General features: G+C 42.1%; 1 protein-coding gene across 7 annotated transcripts in view; it reads right to left on the bottom strand.

Moving 5' to 3' along the window:
• JARID2 (jumonji and AT-rich interaction domain containing 2) overlaps positions 1–20132 on the bottom strand; it is a 225224-nt gene that overhangs the window by 118840 nt on the left and 86252 nt on the right. For 5 of the 7 annotated variants that reach the window (XR_012629258.1, XM_074871264.1, XM_074871234.1 and 2 more), the window contains one exon: positions 8980–9115. Coding sequence is in view for 2 of the 7 variants with exons in the window: in XM_074871234.1 (XP_074727335.1) it covers positions 8980–9115 (136 nt within the window). In the remaining 5 variants the exon portion in view is untranslated. Of the gene's footprint in view, positions 1–8979; positions 9116–12297; positions 12380–18571; positions 18689–20132 lie in introns of those variants that run through there. The other 2 variants (XM_074871254.1, XM_074871246.1) reach the window with 2 other exon arrangements.

Genomic DNA, 20132 nt, shown 5'->3' with positions numbered 1-20132 from the left:
TAAATCATAAAGATCCTATGGACATCAAACTGAAATGTGGAGGCATGAGCTCAGAGCACGGCCCAATCTCCCGACTGTTATGAGCCATGAAACTAACATGACTAATTCCTGAAGAGTTTCGTTGCTCAAAAAGGTGACTGATTTTCTTGCTTTTCAGAGCAGAAATTCTACGTTCAAATGTGGGTTCATGACACCTTAAAATAATGCAATATCAACCCACTGAGTTTTCCGTTTACTCCATGTCACTACAAGGATCCCCAAATCCATTTCGATTGGCAACCCGTATGCTTAACAAGTCAAAGCCTGGGAACACAGGTAACGGAGGGTATTTGAGGTGAAGAGTAATGTGCATTGGCAGCTGTGTCAGGCAACTTGCAGAAGTGGCTACTGTGCCCATCAGCAGTTACAGCCATCTGTCACTAATCTTTACTTTTTCTTTTAAAACCACTTTAATGCCAGGGTTGACACGATAAGGTTTACAGCACACATGACATCTGCTCTGATTAAACACAGCCTAATGGCCTTAAGAACACCCTACTGGACCAAATAGTTCTCAAACTCTTTCCACGCTTTCAAACAGCAAGCCATTTCTAAAATGCCCCCCACATCAAGGAAAGACTGTTGTGGAGGTTTTAAGACACAAGACAGGCCCTTGAAGACTGAAAATGTATTCTACCCAATACTCTGAAACTGCTCCACAAAATGTAGTCTTGCACTAATAGCTCAAAGCTATAGTGTAAAAATAATTAGCAAAAACCTTACTCAAAGCTAAACACAGAGTTTCAGAAAAGACAGTTCGCTAGAACTGACTACAGTAAACTGTATTACACAGCCTGTGTGTATGACTGAAACTCTTTTACTTGTGATGCTGATTTTATTTCCTGTTGCATTCCAATTTTCTTAATAGAGTCTGCTATTTCAATGACTGAATTTTTCTTTCCCTGCTGCTGTTCTGGCTATACCCCATATTGTCTGTCCTTCAAATTAAAAACACTAGTTATTTAATGCACAGTTTCCTTCTGTCAATCATGGGCAATGGGAGAGCAACAGGAATATTGAAATTTAAACCCTCCTTACAACAGCAGCTACATAATATCCTAACCTGCAAATCTTTGATCTCCACTAGAATATTGTAATAAACACTAAAATAGTAATAATGATGAGCACTGGGCAGACAGACGTAAAGTACCTTTCTCCCCACTCCCATGCCTTCTGAGAACTATTGCTCTGAAACAGAGGAGCATCGTGGTCACTTTTTCTGAGCGTACTGCTGGATTGCTGCTGCCTTCTCCACCTTGTGTTCGCACTTCGTGCAAGTTTTCCAGCCCTTTCAATAGCACAATCCGCCAGGCAAGTAATGGTGTGGAACTCGATCATTTACACTGCCTTTAACAGCTGTTTAATTTTGTTTTGATTTCTATGTAAACCACAAGTTATCTCTTTATCTACTCTTAACACAACTCAACAGCTTAAGAAGGTGGCCAGCACCAACCATCAGTTCTCATCTCAGCAGATCACCGGCATGAACTTCATTCACCCCAACCCGTCAGTTTGAAGTACAATGCTCTAAGCAGATGTCTCTGGTCTTTAACATCCCAATAAAAATCTAGTAATAAACCAAAAATATTAACAAATTTAAACTTCTTTACCTGTTGGCCAAAGAAATGGTTGAGTTAGAATCCAAAGTGGTGCATTTCACTTAATATTACAGTCAAAAAAAGCAGCTTTGCATAAGTTATGTCTTACTCTCATTTCTAAAATAAGCAAACCAGAATTGACAAAAGGTGCAATTTTTTGACAGAGCTGGCAATCTTACAAGGCAAAACTACCATTGCCCTTTTGGATGCACACGCCAGCCAAAAAGGTGCCAGGGTGCAAATACAGGCTGGCTGGCAATTTTATGGCTGCCAAAGACAGAATGAAGCAGTCTGCTTGTCTGCGCTCAAGGGTGCTCCCCAGACTGCTGATACAAACAATAAATTCAAGGCAGCAGCTATGCAGAATGACCCTGAGTCAAGGAAAACAAAATTTTTGTCCCCTGTTGGGGTTAAGGCAAAGTTTTGCTTCATGGACAGTCAATGCAATGAATTTCACCACTGTGGGGTAAAATTCCCAGTGGTGGGGGGTTTTTTTGTGTGGTTTGGTTTTGGTTTTGCTTTTTTTTAAGAAATACATAAATCTAACACCTATGGTTGTGAAGCACTTTTCAATGAATTTTTAAGCTGCATCTTTTTTTTGCTCCTATTTCCAGCAACTGTTGTTCTTTCTAGCATCTGAGACTGTGGTTAGACAAGACAACTGCACCAGTCCTGAGGCTGTGGTTAGACAAGATAACTGTGCCAACTGACCAGCTTGCTACTTTGGAAAGGGACAAGTCTGGTCTCCTCCTCCTACAGCTTGCAGTCAAGGTACTCTGGCCCCTCGTTGCCACCAGATGAGCAGTTGGTGCTCATCCGACCTCTTGATGAACCTGTGTAGTTCATTAAACTAGAAGAAAATTATTTCTTTTTTAAAATCATTTCTCTGGGCTAGTTTTCTGCCACATTAGTACACTGAACTGGCTGTACTGCATGGGCAGACAAATGGCAGAGCCAGCACAAGACAGGAGGTGAAAGGAGGGGGACCAGACCCATCAGCCGCTGCTGAACTCCTTCCAACCTTTCCTCACCTTATTTATTTTAGGCCTACAATAACTCAGTCTCTTACAGATTATGCACATGCCTCTCCAGATTATTATTCATTGCCATTTTCACTTTCCATTACCTACAATTAGCAATATGCAGGGAGGCAAGATTATTTTTAGACTTACTTTGACTAGAAATTCACTCAGAGGCAATAGTAACTTTTTTAGATGGCCATGAAATGAAGTTTTAAGAAAATTAATGATACAATTCCTCTGTTTCTCTGGTTAAAAATATATCCATCTCTGTTACATTTAAGAGAAAAAGGATGATGGGCGTCCTGCAAGACAAAATTTTCTGGCAGTCTTGCCAAACACTGTATTAGGACAGGAGTACAATTTAGACATAATCGAATTGGGTAGAGATCACCGAGGACATAACTTGGCCGGCAGAAATTTTATAAGGGGTGATGACGGAGAAGGCAAAAAGAGCTTGTGTCAGCTGACGAGCAAGCAAGTCCCTGGCAGACTTGAAAACAAATTCTGTTCTAAAAAACAAAGAAAGGAAAAGAGATTTGGAAATTTTCAATGGAGCCCAACCCCAACATCCTGTTATTTATTTGTTAATCTTTAAATTCACTTGACAGCAAGCACCAAAGTGAAAGTGATGTTGAGTGCCATGACAAATCTGCTCAAATGCCTATTTTCTGAACCTTTTAGTTGAAAACATCTATATTTAATCACAGTTTAAAACTAGCCAAAAAGGCTGTTTACTCTGAATGTAAAGGGGAAATATTGCAATGTTGAAAGGGGTATTTCTGTTTCTGTAAATGCATTTTAAAAATCCACTTACACAGACAAGGGTCCTTGGCACACTTACAATCTTCTACTAAAGCTTAGGAGACAGACAGACATTACCCACTGTCAACAAATGCAATTTCACATCACTGATGGAGTGAAAAGCTCCCTAGACAAACGTTAGCATAAAACCTTCTTCCAGTATTTAATTGCAACCTTCAGAAATAAAAAAGATAAAGTTACCAGTATCGTTGAACCATCACAATGAACGAAGAGGGCTACATTCTTGTTCAAAATTAAAGGCTGGGTGGTGGTCCAGCCTATGTATCTGTACCAGGGAGGAAGGAGGCGTACGTCGCTCTGGGCACGTAGGGGCGCAGCTGAGACAACAGCACTTCCCTGAGGGCTGCCATGTTTTCATCTGTGCAGGTGGGAAGAGGAGAGACATGGCCTCAGCCCAAAGAAGATGCGGTTGGCCTGCTGGCAGCTGCTGCTACACCTACATAGTTGGCTTTTAGCAAGTGCACTGAGCTGAAGCACCCGGCTTAGCTGCGTCTAGGCATTTCTACCACGTCTGTCACAATTTTTACGCCATGCCTGGGGGTACCATCTACACAGCCAGGGAAAAGAGGTTTCACCAACAAGCTGGACTCGGATGAACCCAACCCCACACCACCTTACCACTGGGCACCTTCGTTCCAACATGGCCCACTGGGGACCGTGGACAGAAACCCCCATGCAGCAAGAAGGCAACACTTGAAAATCTGTGCAACCATGTCAAAACCAGCTCTTTCCAGATAGCACTGCTGCCTGCCCCATCCGGCCTGGCCAGTCAGCACGGCAGCCAAGGGATGGGCACACCCTGGCGTCGGAGCAGGCTGCTGCTGCTGCTGGATCCGGCACTGCAGTCCCCCCACGGGCTGCTTCAGGGGGTCCTGCTTCTTGGTGCAGAGGCATTTCATCCTTGGAAAAAGCAAACCTCCAACAAAAGCCATGCTAGCCTTTGTGCAGGAAAGGCTGAGAGCAGGAGCAGACGAGCACAAGGGAGGAAGGGGCCCCACAGCCATCCGTGGACTGACCACCATCTCCATCGAAGTGCTGACATTGTTCCTTCTCTGTTTAAAGAGCACACATAAAATGAATAAATGACTTTAACAACCCTAAATGTAAGGTAGAGTCTCTCAGAATAGCAAAATTACATGTTTTTAAGCATCTCTATTTACTAAATGAGCAAGACTTCCAACTCCTACCTTGAACCAGAGCACTCCCTTGCATACATTTGATTTCCCAACTAGACCATGTTTGCCACAAGCTTAACCTAGTTGACACGTTTGGAAATTGCCATGACACCTTTCTAGGACAAAGCATGGATGGTGAAAACGCACTATCTGCTTGAAAAATTCTAATGTCTGGTTTGTCATCTCTGTAGATGAACTAACCACCTTTAAACAAGCAAGCAAACTTTGGCACTTTTTCCATTTTCAAAACGCTAGCACTTCTGTATCACAGATTTCTTCTTTATCGCAAGTTTTGAAAAATAGAATTTAAAATCTTATGTCATGAAAAGTTGCTTTACGATATACTCTTTTGAGAGAGCTGGATTTATTCTCATAAACAGAACATAAGCAATAATTACACCTTTCATTGCCTTTTTTACAGCCTTATCTCACATTCTAAGCTACACAAGAAGAAAACGATTTCCCAAGGGAATTAGTTTTCCTTTTAGACAAGGATGTCTGAAAATTGGTATCACTATTCCAAATGCCAATCCCTATTCTTAAAATCCTAACGCAAATGACAGGCAGCAGTAGTCAAAATCACTAAAGAGGTCTCTCTGGGTTTTCCAGCGCACGACCTTGTTTCCATAATCAGACTTCCAGTATCCCATTTAGGGCTGCAGAGGGTTTCTTGACAACCTGCAGAAGCACCTCCTTCAGATTTTATATTCCCACATGCTGGAGAGGAACACGTAGCAAACAAAGGCTCATTGTAGGGTGTCATTCTGTACCCTGTAAATATCTAGAGTCAACATAAATATGCATGCAATATATCCACTGATACAACAGCCATAATACACCCTTTCACCTTTCTCTGAAATCCTTCTAGCTGGGGGTGGGGAGCAAGGAATAAGATTAAGGAAAGCAGAAAAACAGTTAGGATGAAAAATAACTGGCAGCACAAACATGTAAGCAAAAAATCAGGTGAAAAGGAGGTATAAAAAAGGTAAGGAGACTTGCAAACACACCACCACCTCCAAACAAAACACCACTACTTTAATCAGAACCACCTAAGTAACAGGGTTTTCAGCCACAAACTGAAAATGGCAGGATTGTTTTCAGGATAATAAATATTTTTAATAGTAAGGCGGAGACAGCCAAGGTATTATAATACATATAATCTCCAAAAGTAATTTGAATTTTTATTTATTTAAAATTGTATTTTTCTTTTATTTTTCAGAGAGGCATGGAAGTTAATTGTCTCTGTGCCACCACCCGCACATCTTAGAGCTTGCAGAAACTTTAGTACAGAAAAGACTCCTGTTAATGGGTCCGTCTCTCACATTTAAAATGAACTCGCTTTTTGCACTATCAGTCAGAGGCACCATTAGTCCAGCCAACAAATCATTAATGATACTACTGTACTGAACAGCTGAAATACCACTGACAATCATTTTCATACAAGTTTTGTTGTAGCTTGGCAAACACTGGCAAAGAAACTTTTGTAGCATGTCTATGCAACTTCAGCCACTTTAAATCCATAAAAAATTCTTAAAGACACCAGTTGCAAGGGGCTGGTGCATACTTTACCTTCCTCTATTGCCAAAAGTAAGTACTTTCTACTGAAACAAATTACAGGTTGCAAGTCTATAAATAAATAAATTTAAGGGATGACAGTTATAAAACCAGAACAAAGAAACTCTCTCTGCACTACAGATGGTGGCACTAAGATCAAATCCCGCCATCTAGTTGTTCACAGTCCCCTGAACTCTCCAAACTATGTGAGACCAATTCACGCTTTCACACTGAGCAGGCAGCTCAGAGAGCTTGAACCCCACTCAGAGAGCTTGAACCCCACTCAGAGAGCTTGAACCCCACTCAGACCCTTCCTTCCCAACTCCTGGAAATGGTTATATTTGCCAGGTACTGGAAGGTGACCCATTCGATTTTCAACAGCTGAAGGAGTTTTAAAGTTCACTAGGGAAAGCAACAGGGTTGTGCAGCACAGACTCTACACTTTCCTTTATGTTTGCGAGGCAAAGCACCCTAACCAGAATTCAAGCCAGAATTCGAATTATTTCAGATAGATTCACCCTGCTGCCCTCCCCAAGAGCTATAGGTGCTGAATATCAATAAAGAGATCACTCACATAAAACTGTATTTAACTGCATGCTACCTTTTGGAGTAACATGCAAGAAACACTGGTTGTGGCCTGCCTGTTGTAAGGAAGGACATATGCAAGGAAATATTTTTTTTACTCTAACAGTATGAAACCATGGATCTAAGGCTCACCCTTAAAATACCACATCTCCCTAAATTCAGAATAGCTCAGTCATTTCTTAGGATGACCTGCTTTTTCCCCAGTCCACAGACCTGTGGATTTGAAAATACCTATGTTTTTTTAAAAGATGTAATGAACAAATTATATGTTTAAATAGATTCTCTTAATATCACTACACACTATCAATCCTCCTCCCTTTTGCAAATCTTTTTTCTCTGTATAATGAAACATTCTTCCAAATATGAGTGGATAAAAAAAGCTTTTGGACAGTGATGTTGAAATAGAGCAGCGCTGAGACAGGACATTTAAAGAATCATTTAGCAAACAGAAGGAGTAACAGAGAATATCATTCTGGCTAAAAAAAGAAAACCAAAAAAAGGCCAAAAAAACAAACCCCCAAAGAACTGATCACCTACTTCTGTGAAGAAGAAAAAGCACCGAACGCTACAGCTCTCAATGTGAGAGGCAAGCTCTGAAGTCGCGAGCTGTGCTGCTGCCAGCGGAAGCCAGTAGCATACTCTGCGTCTGGTACCTGCATCGACACAGCATTCCCAGCCAACTCACTTTTCATCTAAGCTGCCTTTGGAGAAACTAGACACCATAAAAACCTCAGTCATCCTGTAACCTGGCACACCATCAAAGCCTCCTAACACACAATTACTGTGCTTCACGCCTTTAGACTTTTTTCCTTTGACTAAACAAAACCCCCACAATGGAATAAGAAACTTTCCAAGAGAAATTGTGTTTGACAGAAGATCAATGATGCAGAGGTGTTGGAGGGAAAAAAGCCAGTGCTGTTTTGTGTACACCTCCAAGCTTATTAATGGCTTGCTGCTAAAGCTAGATGCCCCTTCCCATCAGATCAGTATTTGATATTATTACTGAACTCAGAAGTCTGAGGTCTTCTTTAATCACATTAAGGAGTTTGCAATTGCTTACGCAATACAGTAACTTTATCACGTTGCCTGTAGTTATCCAGTCATTCCCCTAGGTTTTTGCGTTGTCAGCAATAAGACTCAGTGAAAATGCAATGAAATTTGACTCACCATGTCAAAAACACAAGCTACATATAAATATGAATAACCTACCAAGTAAGCACCCAGCTGCTGCTTTAATGCATTAGCACATGTATAGTTATGCACATGCCTAAAAGGAACTGCCATAAACCTCCATAAAGAAACAAATAAGCTCTTGTGAGTGAAGAGAAAACCATAAGCCTGCCCAGAAATCTGAATCCTGCTAGTCATCACTTTCAAGGCTCAAGCCAGCATGACAAAGCCTTTTCAAGAAAGGGTCCTGTGTCAGGGAGTGAATCTGAAAGAGACACATTTTATATTCACCTCTCGGGACACCATGGCTTTTTTAAGCAAGCTGTAAGGGAGTGGGGAGCAACAGATAATAACTGGCCAAAGGATTAAATAAATAAAATTCAACTCCTTTCAAGCCCCTGCAATCTATGCTTGTCTTCATCTCCTTTTAAAATCTTTAAACAACTGTTCTGTGAACTGCTAAACTAGGGGAGTCCAGTGTCCCAGCGCTTGTGTTCTCTCAGTCCTTTAAATCTTTTTATGTGGGTCCTATACTACTTCACCTCTGGACAACAGAAAGTGTGGACTGAGATCCCTCCAGAGATACATATGCTGGTTAGCCAGTTTCTTGCATCTAAATGACATAGAGTAGGTAAATGCTGTCCAACTGTCCTTCCCTAAGATAACCGAAGCCAATCACCTTTAAATGGGTACCTTCTCTGTTGAGGTACTCGGCACATCAGGGAGCAGACTGACCACAGAAGCCTCCTTTTCTACCACACAGCAGCCTGTCCCTGTCCTCCTGCCTGATACCTACCCTCCACCCTGACCCCCATCTCAATCGCTTCACCAGAAACCGAAACATATGGATTGTTCAAACCCGGTGTTTTAAGCACTTCAGAAACAAGTTCTTCTGTGCAGATCAAAAGGGCACAGTGCATGCCAGATGGTTCACTGGTCTCCTTCCTTGCTACAGTGGAAGGACCACATTGAAAAGGACTGAGTCCTTCCAGTGGTACCACAGAGGCAGCTCACCGTTCACTGCCTTGAGGCTCCCACTAATGCCATCGCCGTGCTGCCGCTTCTGTGCATTCTTGAACTCCTTCAGAGATAAATAAAGGACCTTCCGCACCACCCTCTCCTCTGACCAGGGAATCCCATCGCTGTCATCCTAAAGACAGAAACGGAAAGGAGACATTAGTTGCATGCATCAAACAAAAACAAAACAAGTAAAACCCCAAAGCCTAGGCCTACACAGATAATTTTAAATTTAAAAAAAGAGAAGCTGAAGAAAAGTACTGTGTAACAAAATGCAACCTAAACTTGATCAGCTCTAACAGAGAACAGAAACATAACTAGTATCATCAGAGCATTAGTCCCTCTAATCCTTTATCCTACAAACAGCAGTAGCTGTGTACCAGGTGTTAGACATGAGGTGAAACTTATTTGTTAAAATCCTCATAATGAATCCCTTACGGAGAAATTTATCACAGCCAGGAAGTGCTCTCCCAGATAATTAAGAGGAGGGGAAAAAAATACCACCACTAAATTGAATGTTGCAGGAATTTAAGAGGTAAGTTTTGTGAACCAACTTCTCTTGTTGCCATTTTGGCCTTGGTTTGTGCCTCTTGGCTCAGGATTTTTTCTTTGATTTAGTGATTTGCATTCATTCCAGTGTTGCAATGAAGTTGTACATTGCTAACAATGAATTTATCTCAGTGTAAAGCCAAGTAGAATTTGGCCCACAGGGCATATGTTTTCTACTTTATTTTTAGAAGACAAATGCTATATTGTCAAAAAGAATACTAGTGTATGTCACATTTAGTACTTGCTTTAGTTAAAAGATTAATTCCCTGGAAAAGCATTTCCCCAAAGCCTTTAGCATTCAAATAAATTAAGTCAGCAAATTGATATAAAGACATAAGTGAGATCAGGTAAGTCATCATATTTTCATAAGCTCTATAATTGTCTCGGGGTCTTTAAAAATTACTATTTTGAGCATTCTTGCCCTTGAATTCCTCAAGGGCTACATGATTGCCAAGCAAAAAGATTTAACATTTCTAGGCAGGCCTTATTTAAGTAAGTGTACCACAGCATACTGCCACACTACACTGGAAACCCCAAAAGCCCCATCAGCAACCCCCCACCTGGAGGCAGGAGAGTTTGTACCATCCTATGTGTCAAAGAAGTGACCAACATCATCAACTTCAAAAAAAAAAAGCATAGTTCAGGGTGACCATTGATAGCTTTTTCTTTGCTTCTCTAGTGAGATACTGGCATTCAGCTGCTGAACTGTGATTAAAAACATTCCCCCCACCCCCCAAAACTGACAAATTAGTTGGCAAAAAAAAAAAAAAAGGGGGGGGGGGGGGTGCGCACGCAACACAACGAGCACAGTGAAAGCAGCCGACATTTTGGCAGTGGGGCGTGCATTTCACACAAGGGACAAGCTACTATACTTAAAGAAGGCTGAGCAATGCCCAGGGAGCTTTAGAGTACAGGCTGCTCTGGGCCAAGACAGCAAACTTTGTAACCCAACACCCACAGCAACCAGGAAAAAAAGAATCTCCAGGCAAGCACTTTAAAAGGACTAGTACATCCAGTTATTTTGTCAACAGGTTTACACAAACAACTCCAGCTTACCACTTTGCTGCCAACGTAACTTCAGCCCTAACCAGAAGCAACTAAACACAAAGGACTGCAGCCTGCTCGATTTTAACAAAGCTTGCCCAAAGACGTCCCATTTACGTTCTCACTGGTAAGGGCCTGGTGGGACATCATGCACTTCTGTTTTCACAGAAACTACTTATTAAATCCCCAAGGGAATCACGCTCAGTTATTGAACAGTCGTAATCACCTCCAGCACCCATCCGTGTTACAGACACAGGCCTGCGGACACCGCTTGCTCCCTTCACTGGCATTTGTACAAATCTCTAATATAATGGGCAGCAAACACGAGAAAGAGGACGAAGAGCCCTCTGGCCAGGCACACTGCTCCTGGCTCTGAAGCCTAGACAAGTTACACAGAAACCCTAACAAGAGGCAGAAAAATCATCACCCTGTATTTTTATATACTTTAAGCCAGGCATACACAAGACACACGTAACGATCAAGCCCAGTTAACGTAAGGCATCCTCAGAGACATGTTGCTTTCCCTGGCCTCTGTCAGCCCGAGGCCCCTCTCCTGTGAAACACCAGGCCCATCCTGAAGCCATGAACATGCCCTGTCCTCCACCTGACTCTGCAGTCCCTGAGGAGCTGGAAGTTACATGAAAACACCCATAGATTCCTGATCCCACTGGCCCTTCCATCCCTGACTAAAAATGCAGAAAAAAATATATATAAAAAACAAATAAATGAATCCCACTTAAATTCACTTTGTCACGACAGCTCACTGCAAAGGAGCATGTGGTGACATTTGCTGTTTCAGTAGTGGCAGGGTGAAACCTGCTGACAGGATTGTTCTTCACACTGGCGTGTGCCGAGCAAGCGGCCAGCTGCAGCAGGTAAGCAACCACGGGCAGGCACAACCCAGGCCCTGGGACATAGGGGTCACAGTTCCTCCTGCAGGAGGGAAGGAGATGATCACCACACACCAGAGGCCTCTGGTCTAGGCCACCCTCTCAAAGTATTTCTGTGAACGGCCTGAAGACATCTCCCTCTCCCCAGACAACATGCTGGACACACAAAAGAATGGCATGCAACCCAGCACCCTATTTTCTGAGGGACAAGGCTGCCAAGATGTCTTCCTGGTGCCAGCTGGAGGCTCCAGCCCTGCTGCAGATCTTCCTGCCTTCCCACTAGCCCAGGGGCTTGCATGGGCCATAGTGCCACCAGCAAAGAGACAGGTCCCAGGAGGTGGGAACAAAGACCTCCCTCAGCACCCCCTGAAGCAACGCAGTAACATTTCACATCACACCCAACTGAGATGAACCATACTGGCTTCATCCCTCTTCTATAACAGCAGCACCGTAAACAGAAACACACATGGGGGAGTCTCTCCACACCAGAGCTCCCAGTAGTGCCGAGGCTGCAGCCACTGTCCTGCCTACACAGCTCTGTTGTAGGCTTTCCCTGCACCCATCACTTGGCTTGAAAAAGGTCCTCAAGTTCCCCAACACCGTGTTATCCAAGGTCAGCAAAGTAAGGGGCTAAGCCACTGCCAACACCCGCATTCACACAGCTCCATATGCAGGAGCAATAAAAAGCTTTCACAATTGTTGATGGCATCTTCCCCCAAGCCTGCAGCACAAAAGCAGCCACAAGCCAGAGAGCAGCTGACTCGGAGCCCAGCTGAGCTGCTGCTCCGCCAGCAACGCAGCTCCAGCTCCCGACACATTTAACCATAATTACATGGGTCAGATCGTCTCTGCCTCGTCACGCCAGTGGAAGGAGAGCCGCCGTGCGCCCCGCTCTGCACTCACACCGCCGACAACTGCAAGAGTTATCTCACTTTAGCAAAACAACATACACACACCCAGAAACCGTTTAGAAATATCCTCAAGTGAAAGCCTTGAGGAATTTAATCTATGTAACTTCTAAAAAACAAACCAAAAAAAACAAACCCTCAAAGGGACTGATTTGATCGCTGCCTTTAAATATTTCCACAGGGAGTAGAAATTTGATAATAGATGGCTCTCAAGGTTGGCAGAGAGGGTATAATACCATTCAACAGCTGGAACTCGAATTCAGAAAAATGTTAAGACATAATTAAAGAACAATTTCTGCAACTGTGCAAGTAATTAGCCATTGAAACGACTTATGGGGAACTAATGGATTGTCCATTATTGACTTAGACCCAAAAAAGGACAGAATAACATCTTAAACTGGTGGTTCAGCACCACAAGTCCATAGTCTTCACTGTGCAGGTCAGCCAAAATGATTTCTACCTCCCAATCTGACAAGATGATTGGTTTATAAATTCAGTAAAAAAGCAACAGACACAAACAACCAGGGAAGCCCTGGGGCAAAATTAAGAAACAGAACTGCATCATTTCCTTCAAACTGCTAAAAAAATTAATCATGTCACCTGCTTTGTTATGCTGTTTTGGGGAACCACACATTTATATTTGAACTTCAGCTACCAGGGCTGCCAAGCAACAGTTCAGCAAGTTCAATCCGAGAGGACGGGGAAGACGAGCACAACCTCCATTTACCTGTGCAGTACATTCCTCCACAAGACGCTACCCCACAGATAGCGGAGTAGTTCTCTTCTGTGCTACCTGCCTGGCAGCTTGCTTTCAGCTCTGCAGTTGTAGAGGTGATATTTGTAGAAAAGTGCAGCAGACTACTGCCACATAATTTGGGAAGGGAAAAAAATATATATATACACACACAAACACATGTGTGTGTTTTTGCTATGTGCCTATTAAATGTATGTAACACATTAAATACACAATATATATTAATGTGTGTGCACAAACTAAAATATATACATATTAGTATATAACGCATACATAAAATAGGTATATATACATATCTATAAATAATACATATTAATATATATAGTGTGACTATATTTGCAATGAAATCAAAATGTGCACCACCTGTACCTTTCACCATTCACCTATAGCTTGATGCTGCGGTTCAGCTACCTAGCTTGCACGTGGCCTGCATGCAGCCTTCCTATTTCTTAAGTTATTTGCAAAAAAAAAAAGCAAAGCAGGCAGAAGTGAGAGGCAGGCTTCACGCCGCCTCCTGGGTAGGTGAAATGCCAGCCTGAAGTAGTGGGGGCTGCTGCATGATGCTTTACTCCATGAGAAGCAGCAGAAGCACACGCATCGTCATGACTCGAGCTTCTCCGTTCATTCATCACTCGATACTTCAGCCTGGCCTGGCCTTGCTTTAAGCAAACAGGAGTCACAGTTCACAGGGTAAAACAGAGCTGGAACAAGGGAGAATGCATGCAGCACTCGATGTTATTTGTTTTACTTTTATGTAAATACTTTAACAGCAGTGATGGTTTTATTTGAAAAGTCAGGACTTTGTAAGGTACAAAGATACTTATAAGCATGTGTGCTATGACTCAGTGTGGCTGGCGTGTTTCCAGCTCTCTCTTTGGGTCTTTCCCAAGCACGCATCTCCTGACCCCATTCTTCATGCCAGGTTGCAGAAAGCAAAACAACAAAACACAAACCCCCTCTTTTTTCTTTTTCCAGCGCTGCAGCCAACACTCGGTTAAAATCACTGTGGCACCCAATGCCCTAAATGAATATGCTTTCATGGTTCAACAGCCCCCAGAGAGTCGTTCCCGCAGATGTAAGAAGGTCATTTTGAAGCAATGGGAAAAATAAACCACAAGCTTCTACCCTTTCCTCAAGGATATTTTTGAAGGAGAACTATTTCAAAGGGTGTTTTTTTTCCTGTGTTTAGTTAGCAACAAAACAAAAATCTGTCTTTTGCATGAAAAACAGACAACACATTTTCAGAGATCATATAAATTACTTCTCAGCTGAAGGACCAAAATGGAAATGTTTGTTTACTAGATTCAAGACCTGCAACAGATTTTTGCCTTTTGGCTGTATATTATCAATGGAAAACAGTTATACCTGTTTTTCTCTAAAAGCCAGACGTAAGAGAAATTGGTGGAAAACCTAGATACTCCTTCTGAGGCTGAAAGAGATCCTCTGTGCAGTCTTGGGCGAGTTACTACTCCTAAGTGCAATTAGCACGCTTATTCATTTACAGAGCCCACCTCGTCGGTATACGTATGGCATGGCATGAACCTCATGAGAAAGTGCAAGGTCTTACTACTATATCAACACACGTATTTCCCCCGTTGCGCTAGCAGAGGTCTCCGTTGTATTGCAAAGTCCCACTGACTTTCTCACCACCCCAAACACACACCACATACATAGAGGAAAACCCCGTCATGGGTGGGGCCCATTGGTGCAAGCTCCCTCTCTACATAACTTGCAGGAGCAAGTGGGCTGTTCCATGACCAGGCGGCAGAATCCTTTCTCACCAGAAACTCCTAGCAAAAGTTTGAACTTCCAGGGCAACGGTTTGAAACCAGACTCTAATATATTCAACTGAAGCTATATAAATAAAGATTTTTTGGCTCCTTCTGGCAGCTATCGTGCCACTTGGGCTTCTTACAGCCAAGCACAGCATCGTGCAAACTGGATATACCCATATATACCCACAGTAATATCCTTGCAGTCTTTTACTTACTATCAAGGTCCCTCCACTCCCTTCTCCTCTCAGAATACAGTTCACACTTATTTAATATTAAACCTTTTAATCAAGTTTAACTATCCAGAGAGGATGTAGCAGTTTCTCATTTAAAACAAACTGCTTATATTCAGTGAGAAAAAATAAAACCTCATGAATGGCTTAAGTTGATGAAGATTGATACGGCTTGGAGACTTTATAGTACAATGACTCATGCCTTCTGGAAAATGTAATCTGTTCTGTCTAGTTTAGGAAAATAGGTCATGTTTTAAAAATGTGCTAACTAACATGAAGAAAGGGGAAATTTTCTTTATTAATGGTTCTGTTATAGCATTTAAGTGTATGTGGTAATTATAGCAACTTTTTCCCTCATACTTTCAGAAAACTTCCCCAAAGGACTCACGTTACGTTACAGCTCCTGACTAGCAGAACCGATGTTAACATGGCAAAGAAACGATGGAGAAAAATAAAAATCTCTCCTTCTTCCTGCTTTAGCACTTCTCCTACAGCTTTCTTCCCCTGCAATCTCCTGTTGGTTTGAGCTTGTTCACTGCCTCCTGCTGCACCAGGGATTGCATTTCCTCCTTTCAGACTGAATTCTTCTAAGAGCAGCATGGGAGAGAAACACTCTGTTTTTTGGGTCACTAAAGGCCTCAGGCACTTTTGAGCCCAGTAAGCTTCAACCTACTCTTGCAAAAATACATTAGGGTAGAAGAGTTACTGTCGAAATTTCCCAACAGAAGTCACTAGTGTCTTCATACAGGCTGCCAGAATTGAGGCATAAAAAAATAACTCCTAACTTTACCTTAGGCCTAATAATGAAATATTTAAAAATAGTGTGGTCGTGTATTAATTGTTTCTTTTACATAAACTCAGAGGTCTTGGCAATGTTTCTGCACCTCTAGAAAACTACTACTCAATACGAAACTAGTGAAAACTTAAAAGACATCAACTGTTTCCCCTGCTGGTCTGCCAAGATAAACACTTTTTTTAAAAAAGGCTAAACCCAAACAAATTCAGAGTGAAGTCAGGTCTAAAGTTTCCTAATTTATCAACTTACGGCAGGACTTCAACTCGAACCATCTCTCACCGATAGCAGTGACTCTATAGCTACGACTTTCTTAGGCCAGGCCAGAAATCTAATCAACCATTTTGCAACCAAAGCACCAGAGTTTTGGGCTCTGATGAGAGCTGGCAACACATAGAAGCAAGCCAGAAAAGACTGAGGGTAGCAGAGTGCTAGAAGTAAGAAGTAAGAAGGTACAACATAATTATTCATATTGGGGGAGTGGTTTTTATAACTGGCTTAAGTGAATTCACCTGTCACTATGTGAGATACATCTGCCAAATCCAGCACTCGCCTTGATGTGGCCATTTGACCAGCTTGATTGGGGAAGAGTCCAAATCTCACCCCAAGACAGGAAAAATTATCCTTTTCAGCCAGATCAGTTCCCTTATTACTACCCACGTGGCCATATGGGAGCTACTGCTGGGGCAGAAAGAAAGGCAGGATTGCTCCTTTTAGCAGCCACCCACACTTGGAGGGATGCAAGCCCATCATGACACCAAAGCATGGCGGTCAACATAAGGGAGGGAGGGCATTGCAGATGGTATTCAGGAAATTAAAATCGCTTTGCTGTTGTGCAACCTCAAAGATCTCGTGGCATTTAGATGAACCATACCCCCTTTTTACACGATGAATTATTTACTTAATGAAAAGTAGTGAAAAGGAAATATGTGGGGAGCGGGAGTGGGGGTTTATCTGTTAGAGGGACAGGGCCTGCAACATTTCAGGTGGGTCACCACCTGACAAGGTACAATCCTGTGTTTGACCATCACTTGTAGCCAATTTATGCCCAAGCAAAAGCTCTGACTTGATAAATAGGTTCCTTATTTGGTGCTCTCTTCAAAAAAGGGGAACGTGTCCTAAAACGCATGTTGAATTCTCTTTGAAAGGGTATGCTGTATACAGACACATGCCTCCCAGCCAGAAATCAAAACACTTTAAGCATCCCTTCCCATGGAGGTGAACAGGTCTAAATCCTTCTTAAAAGAAAAACAAACAAACCAACCTGATGGGGGACACTCACGCTGCATGTCTTCACTTCTCTGAAACACCATGAAATAATGTATACTTATCTTTGATTACAGACGACTAAAAAATTACAGCTGAAATTGGATTAGAAACTTCTGCTGAAAAACAATTTATTGCATAACACAACTCTGACAGCCTGCGTTTCTGGCCACCAACTGAGCCTTTATAAAAATCTGCTGGGCAGCTGCCAAATCAGCTCTTTGAGTCTTGGCATGTCCGACATCTGAGACAGTAGTCAAGGCAGCCACATGTCCTGTGCCATCCACAGCCCTGCACTTTTACAGTTAAATGGTACCGTCAAAGAACAGAGTAGTACGAGCCATTAAACACACAAAGGTAAAAAAATCTCCTGCAGCTGTGGATCTGACAACTCTGATCACACTGCAGAAGACTGAGAGCCACAGCAGGATTTTTTCTTTTTCAGGATCTGGTATTAATTTGAACATAAAAGTAGCTTATTAAGAAGAGGGAAAAAGAGAAGCAAGAAATGGTAGCGAGCTCCAAAAAACCTCTGCACTCCTAGCTGAAAATCACTGCCATTTATAAATTTCACATTCCAAATATTCTTACTGTCTCCAGTTCTAATTAAAACTCTCCACTAAGTACACTTCAGATAGATACATAAAACCCAATATGCACAAAGAGTATTCAGCACCTCAAGATAATTAAATTCAAATATATACTTTCTAATTAATTTCATTTTGAATCAGTTCATATTTTTATAAGGTGTTCAAGCTCCAGTATGCAACCATATGAATACGGTCCAATAAAAAGTGTTTTCTGCAGTTTAAATGTCTGCTAATAAGATCTACAGATGTGAAGTTTAATATAGCTAATCCAATCCTGCTGCATATTACTAATTATTTTAAGGCCTTTTCCTACCCTCAGACAGAAAGCCTGATCCTTTACTTGAAAAATACTAACCACTTTTGCATGCCAAAATAGTGTCAAGGTAGTAGGGAAGAGAGAAAGACACAACTGGGGTGTTATAAATTTGCCTTCAGTATTTCTATGGGAATTTAAAGAGATCTAATTTTTTGGTACCTCACAGTGTCTGAAAGGTCAGTGGTATCAATATTTAGAGAAGCTGGAGTACTGTTGATGCATTTAGCATCTATCCTCACAAATACAACAGGACGCCAGCACTTATGTAATTTCTTTGATAGGAGTTTGGTACCTGGATGACGAAGCCTTGTCTATTAATAGGAAAAGATCTGCTGATCCATCTGCTTTCTAGGAGTATAGTAGTATATACCAGCAAAACCATGCATCTACCAATATAAAACTTACATTGCTCCCTCAGTGAAATAAATACACTAGCCCAAAGCCTATATAGTTTAGCTACATTATTTAATATACCTGTGCCCATCAGGAATGTGATGCCTTCACAGGCTTGAGGATGGGGACAGAGGTTCCCTTGCAGACTTGGGAAGGTCACCGTATCCCTGCTGGATGACCCTGTGCCCAGCAGAGCTGCTCACTCGCTCCCATTTAAACCTGTGCAGTACAAATGGGTTGGGCTGGCTTAAAGAGATAAGATGGGAGGTCTTGGCTCGTCTGACTCAATTTGATGGCAATGCAGTAGAGCATGCTTATATGAGTAGCTCCACCGTCAAACCCCTGCAAAAGGACCATGGCCAGCAGCGGGGCAAGTGGCATTGCTGGAGCCAGGGCATGACAAACTACCCACAGGGTAACTTGCACAGTGTGGACCTGCAAGTTTGCATAAATCTGACCCAAAGCAGGTCCAGGTGACACAAGAAGTCCCTTGCCTTAGCTTGGAAACGTTTAACTTGGTTTCCTCCTCTTTCACATCAGTCTACAGGATGCCCCTCACTCAGGCAATCACCAGGTTTAAAAGAAGATTAAAAACACCCAAAAAAACACCAACCCATCTTGTCATTCTTTAAACCCTGGAAGGGTAATGACAGAATCAAATGTGCTGAACCTATTGCTGAGAAATCTCAGGTTATTGGGACCTGAATTAATTTTACTGAACTGGCTGGGGAACTAAATTATTGTCACAAGCTCCTGGGATGGCCACGCTGATACTGCGCTAAGAGCATGACATGTTGATTTTGCTTGTACTACCCAAAAAGTGATATTTTTATCAGACACTTTTTGTCCTCGTTTACATTCCTGACTGGCAGAATATCCTTTAAAGCAGGGGTGTGTGGGTGTGGGGGTCTGTGTGTGTGCAAGTATCCATTGAAGCTGGGAGAATTAAACTAAACCTGTACTCTTCACTCGTATGCCAATTAAAGATGACGTATGAGGAGACTGTAAAGCTACTCTAAATGTATTTTCAGGCCAGTTTAGTTATATCAGCAAATTTTCTGCACGAAGATAAGCTATATAATCAGTGAAAACCTACACTCTAAAGCTTTACCAAGGTTGCCCTTCAGTATTAAATATATTTGACTTCCAAAATACTACCCAGCAAACAAATGATGGTATTTTAGTAGCACAGGGAAGAAATAATTTGAAATTGCAGAAGACTGCTCAGGGTACCAAAGTCAAGCATTTCAGAAAGAGCTGGGCTCAAGCACTGCTCCGCCACACACAAGCTTCAGTTCTTGCTACAATTTAAAACATGAGGGAGGAGGAAGAGAGAATGGCTACTAGCAACTCTCACATCTGGCCTGATTTGTGCCACACTGTATCTCCCCAGAACAGTTAAATTAAGATCATAAAGGGCAGCTGGGGGGGGAAGAAAGAAAAAAAAAAAAAAAGTTCTTTCTTAGGGAGATAGCAGGCTTTCCTAATTGCACAGAATGATTTTTAACACACAGGTGTTTCACAACAACCGGATCTGTGTTAAACTGATAAGGAAAAAACATAATCAAGTTTTGACCTTTCTGTGATCTTTTCCTTTTCTTCTTTTTTTTTTTTTAAAAAAAAAACCAACAAGTGTGCACGA

Source organism: Strix uralensis, chromosome 1, assembly GCF_047716275.1.
Source record: "Strix uralensis isolate ZFMK-TIS-50842 chromosome 1, bStrUra1, whole genome shotgun sequence".
Classification (NCBI taxonomy): domain Eukaryota; kingdom Metazoa; phylum Chordata; class Aves; order Strigiformes; family Strigidae; genus Strix; species Strix uralensis.
Note: the sequence above shows the minus strand (reverse complement) of the source record. Positions and strands in the feature narration are given on the sequence as shown.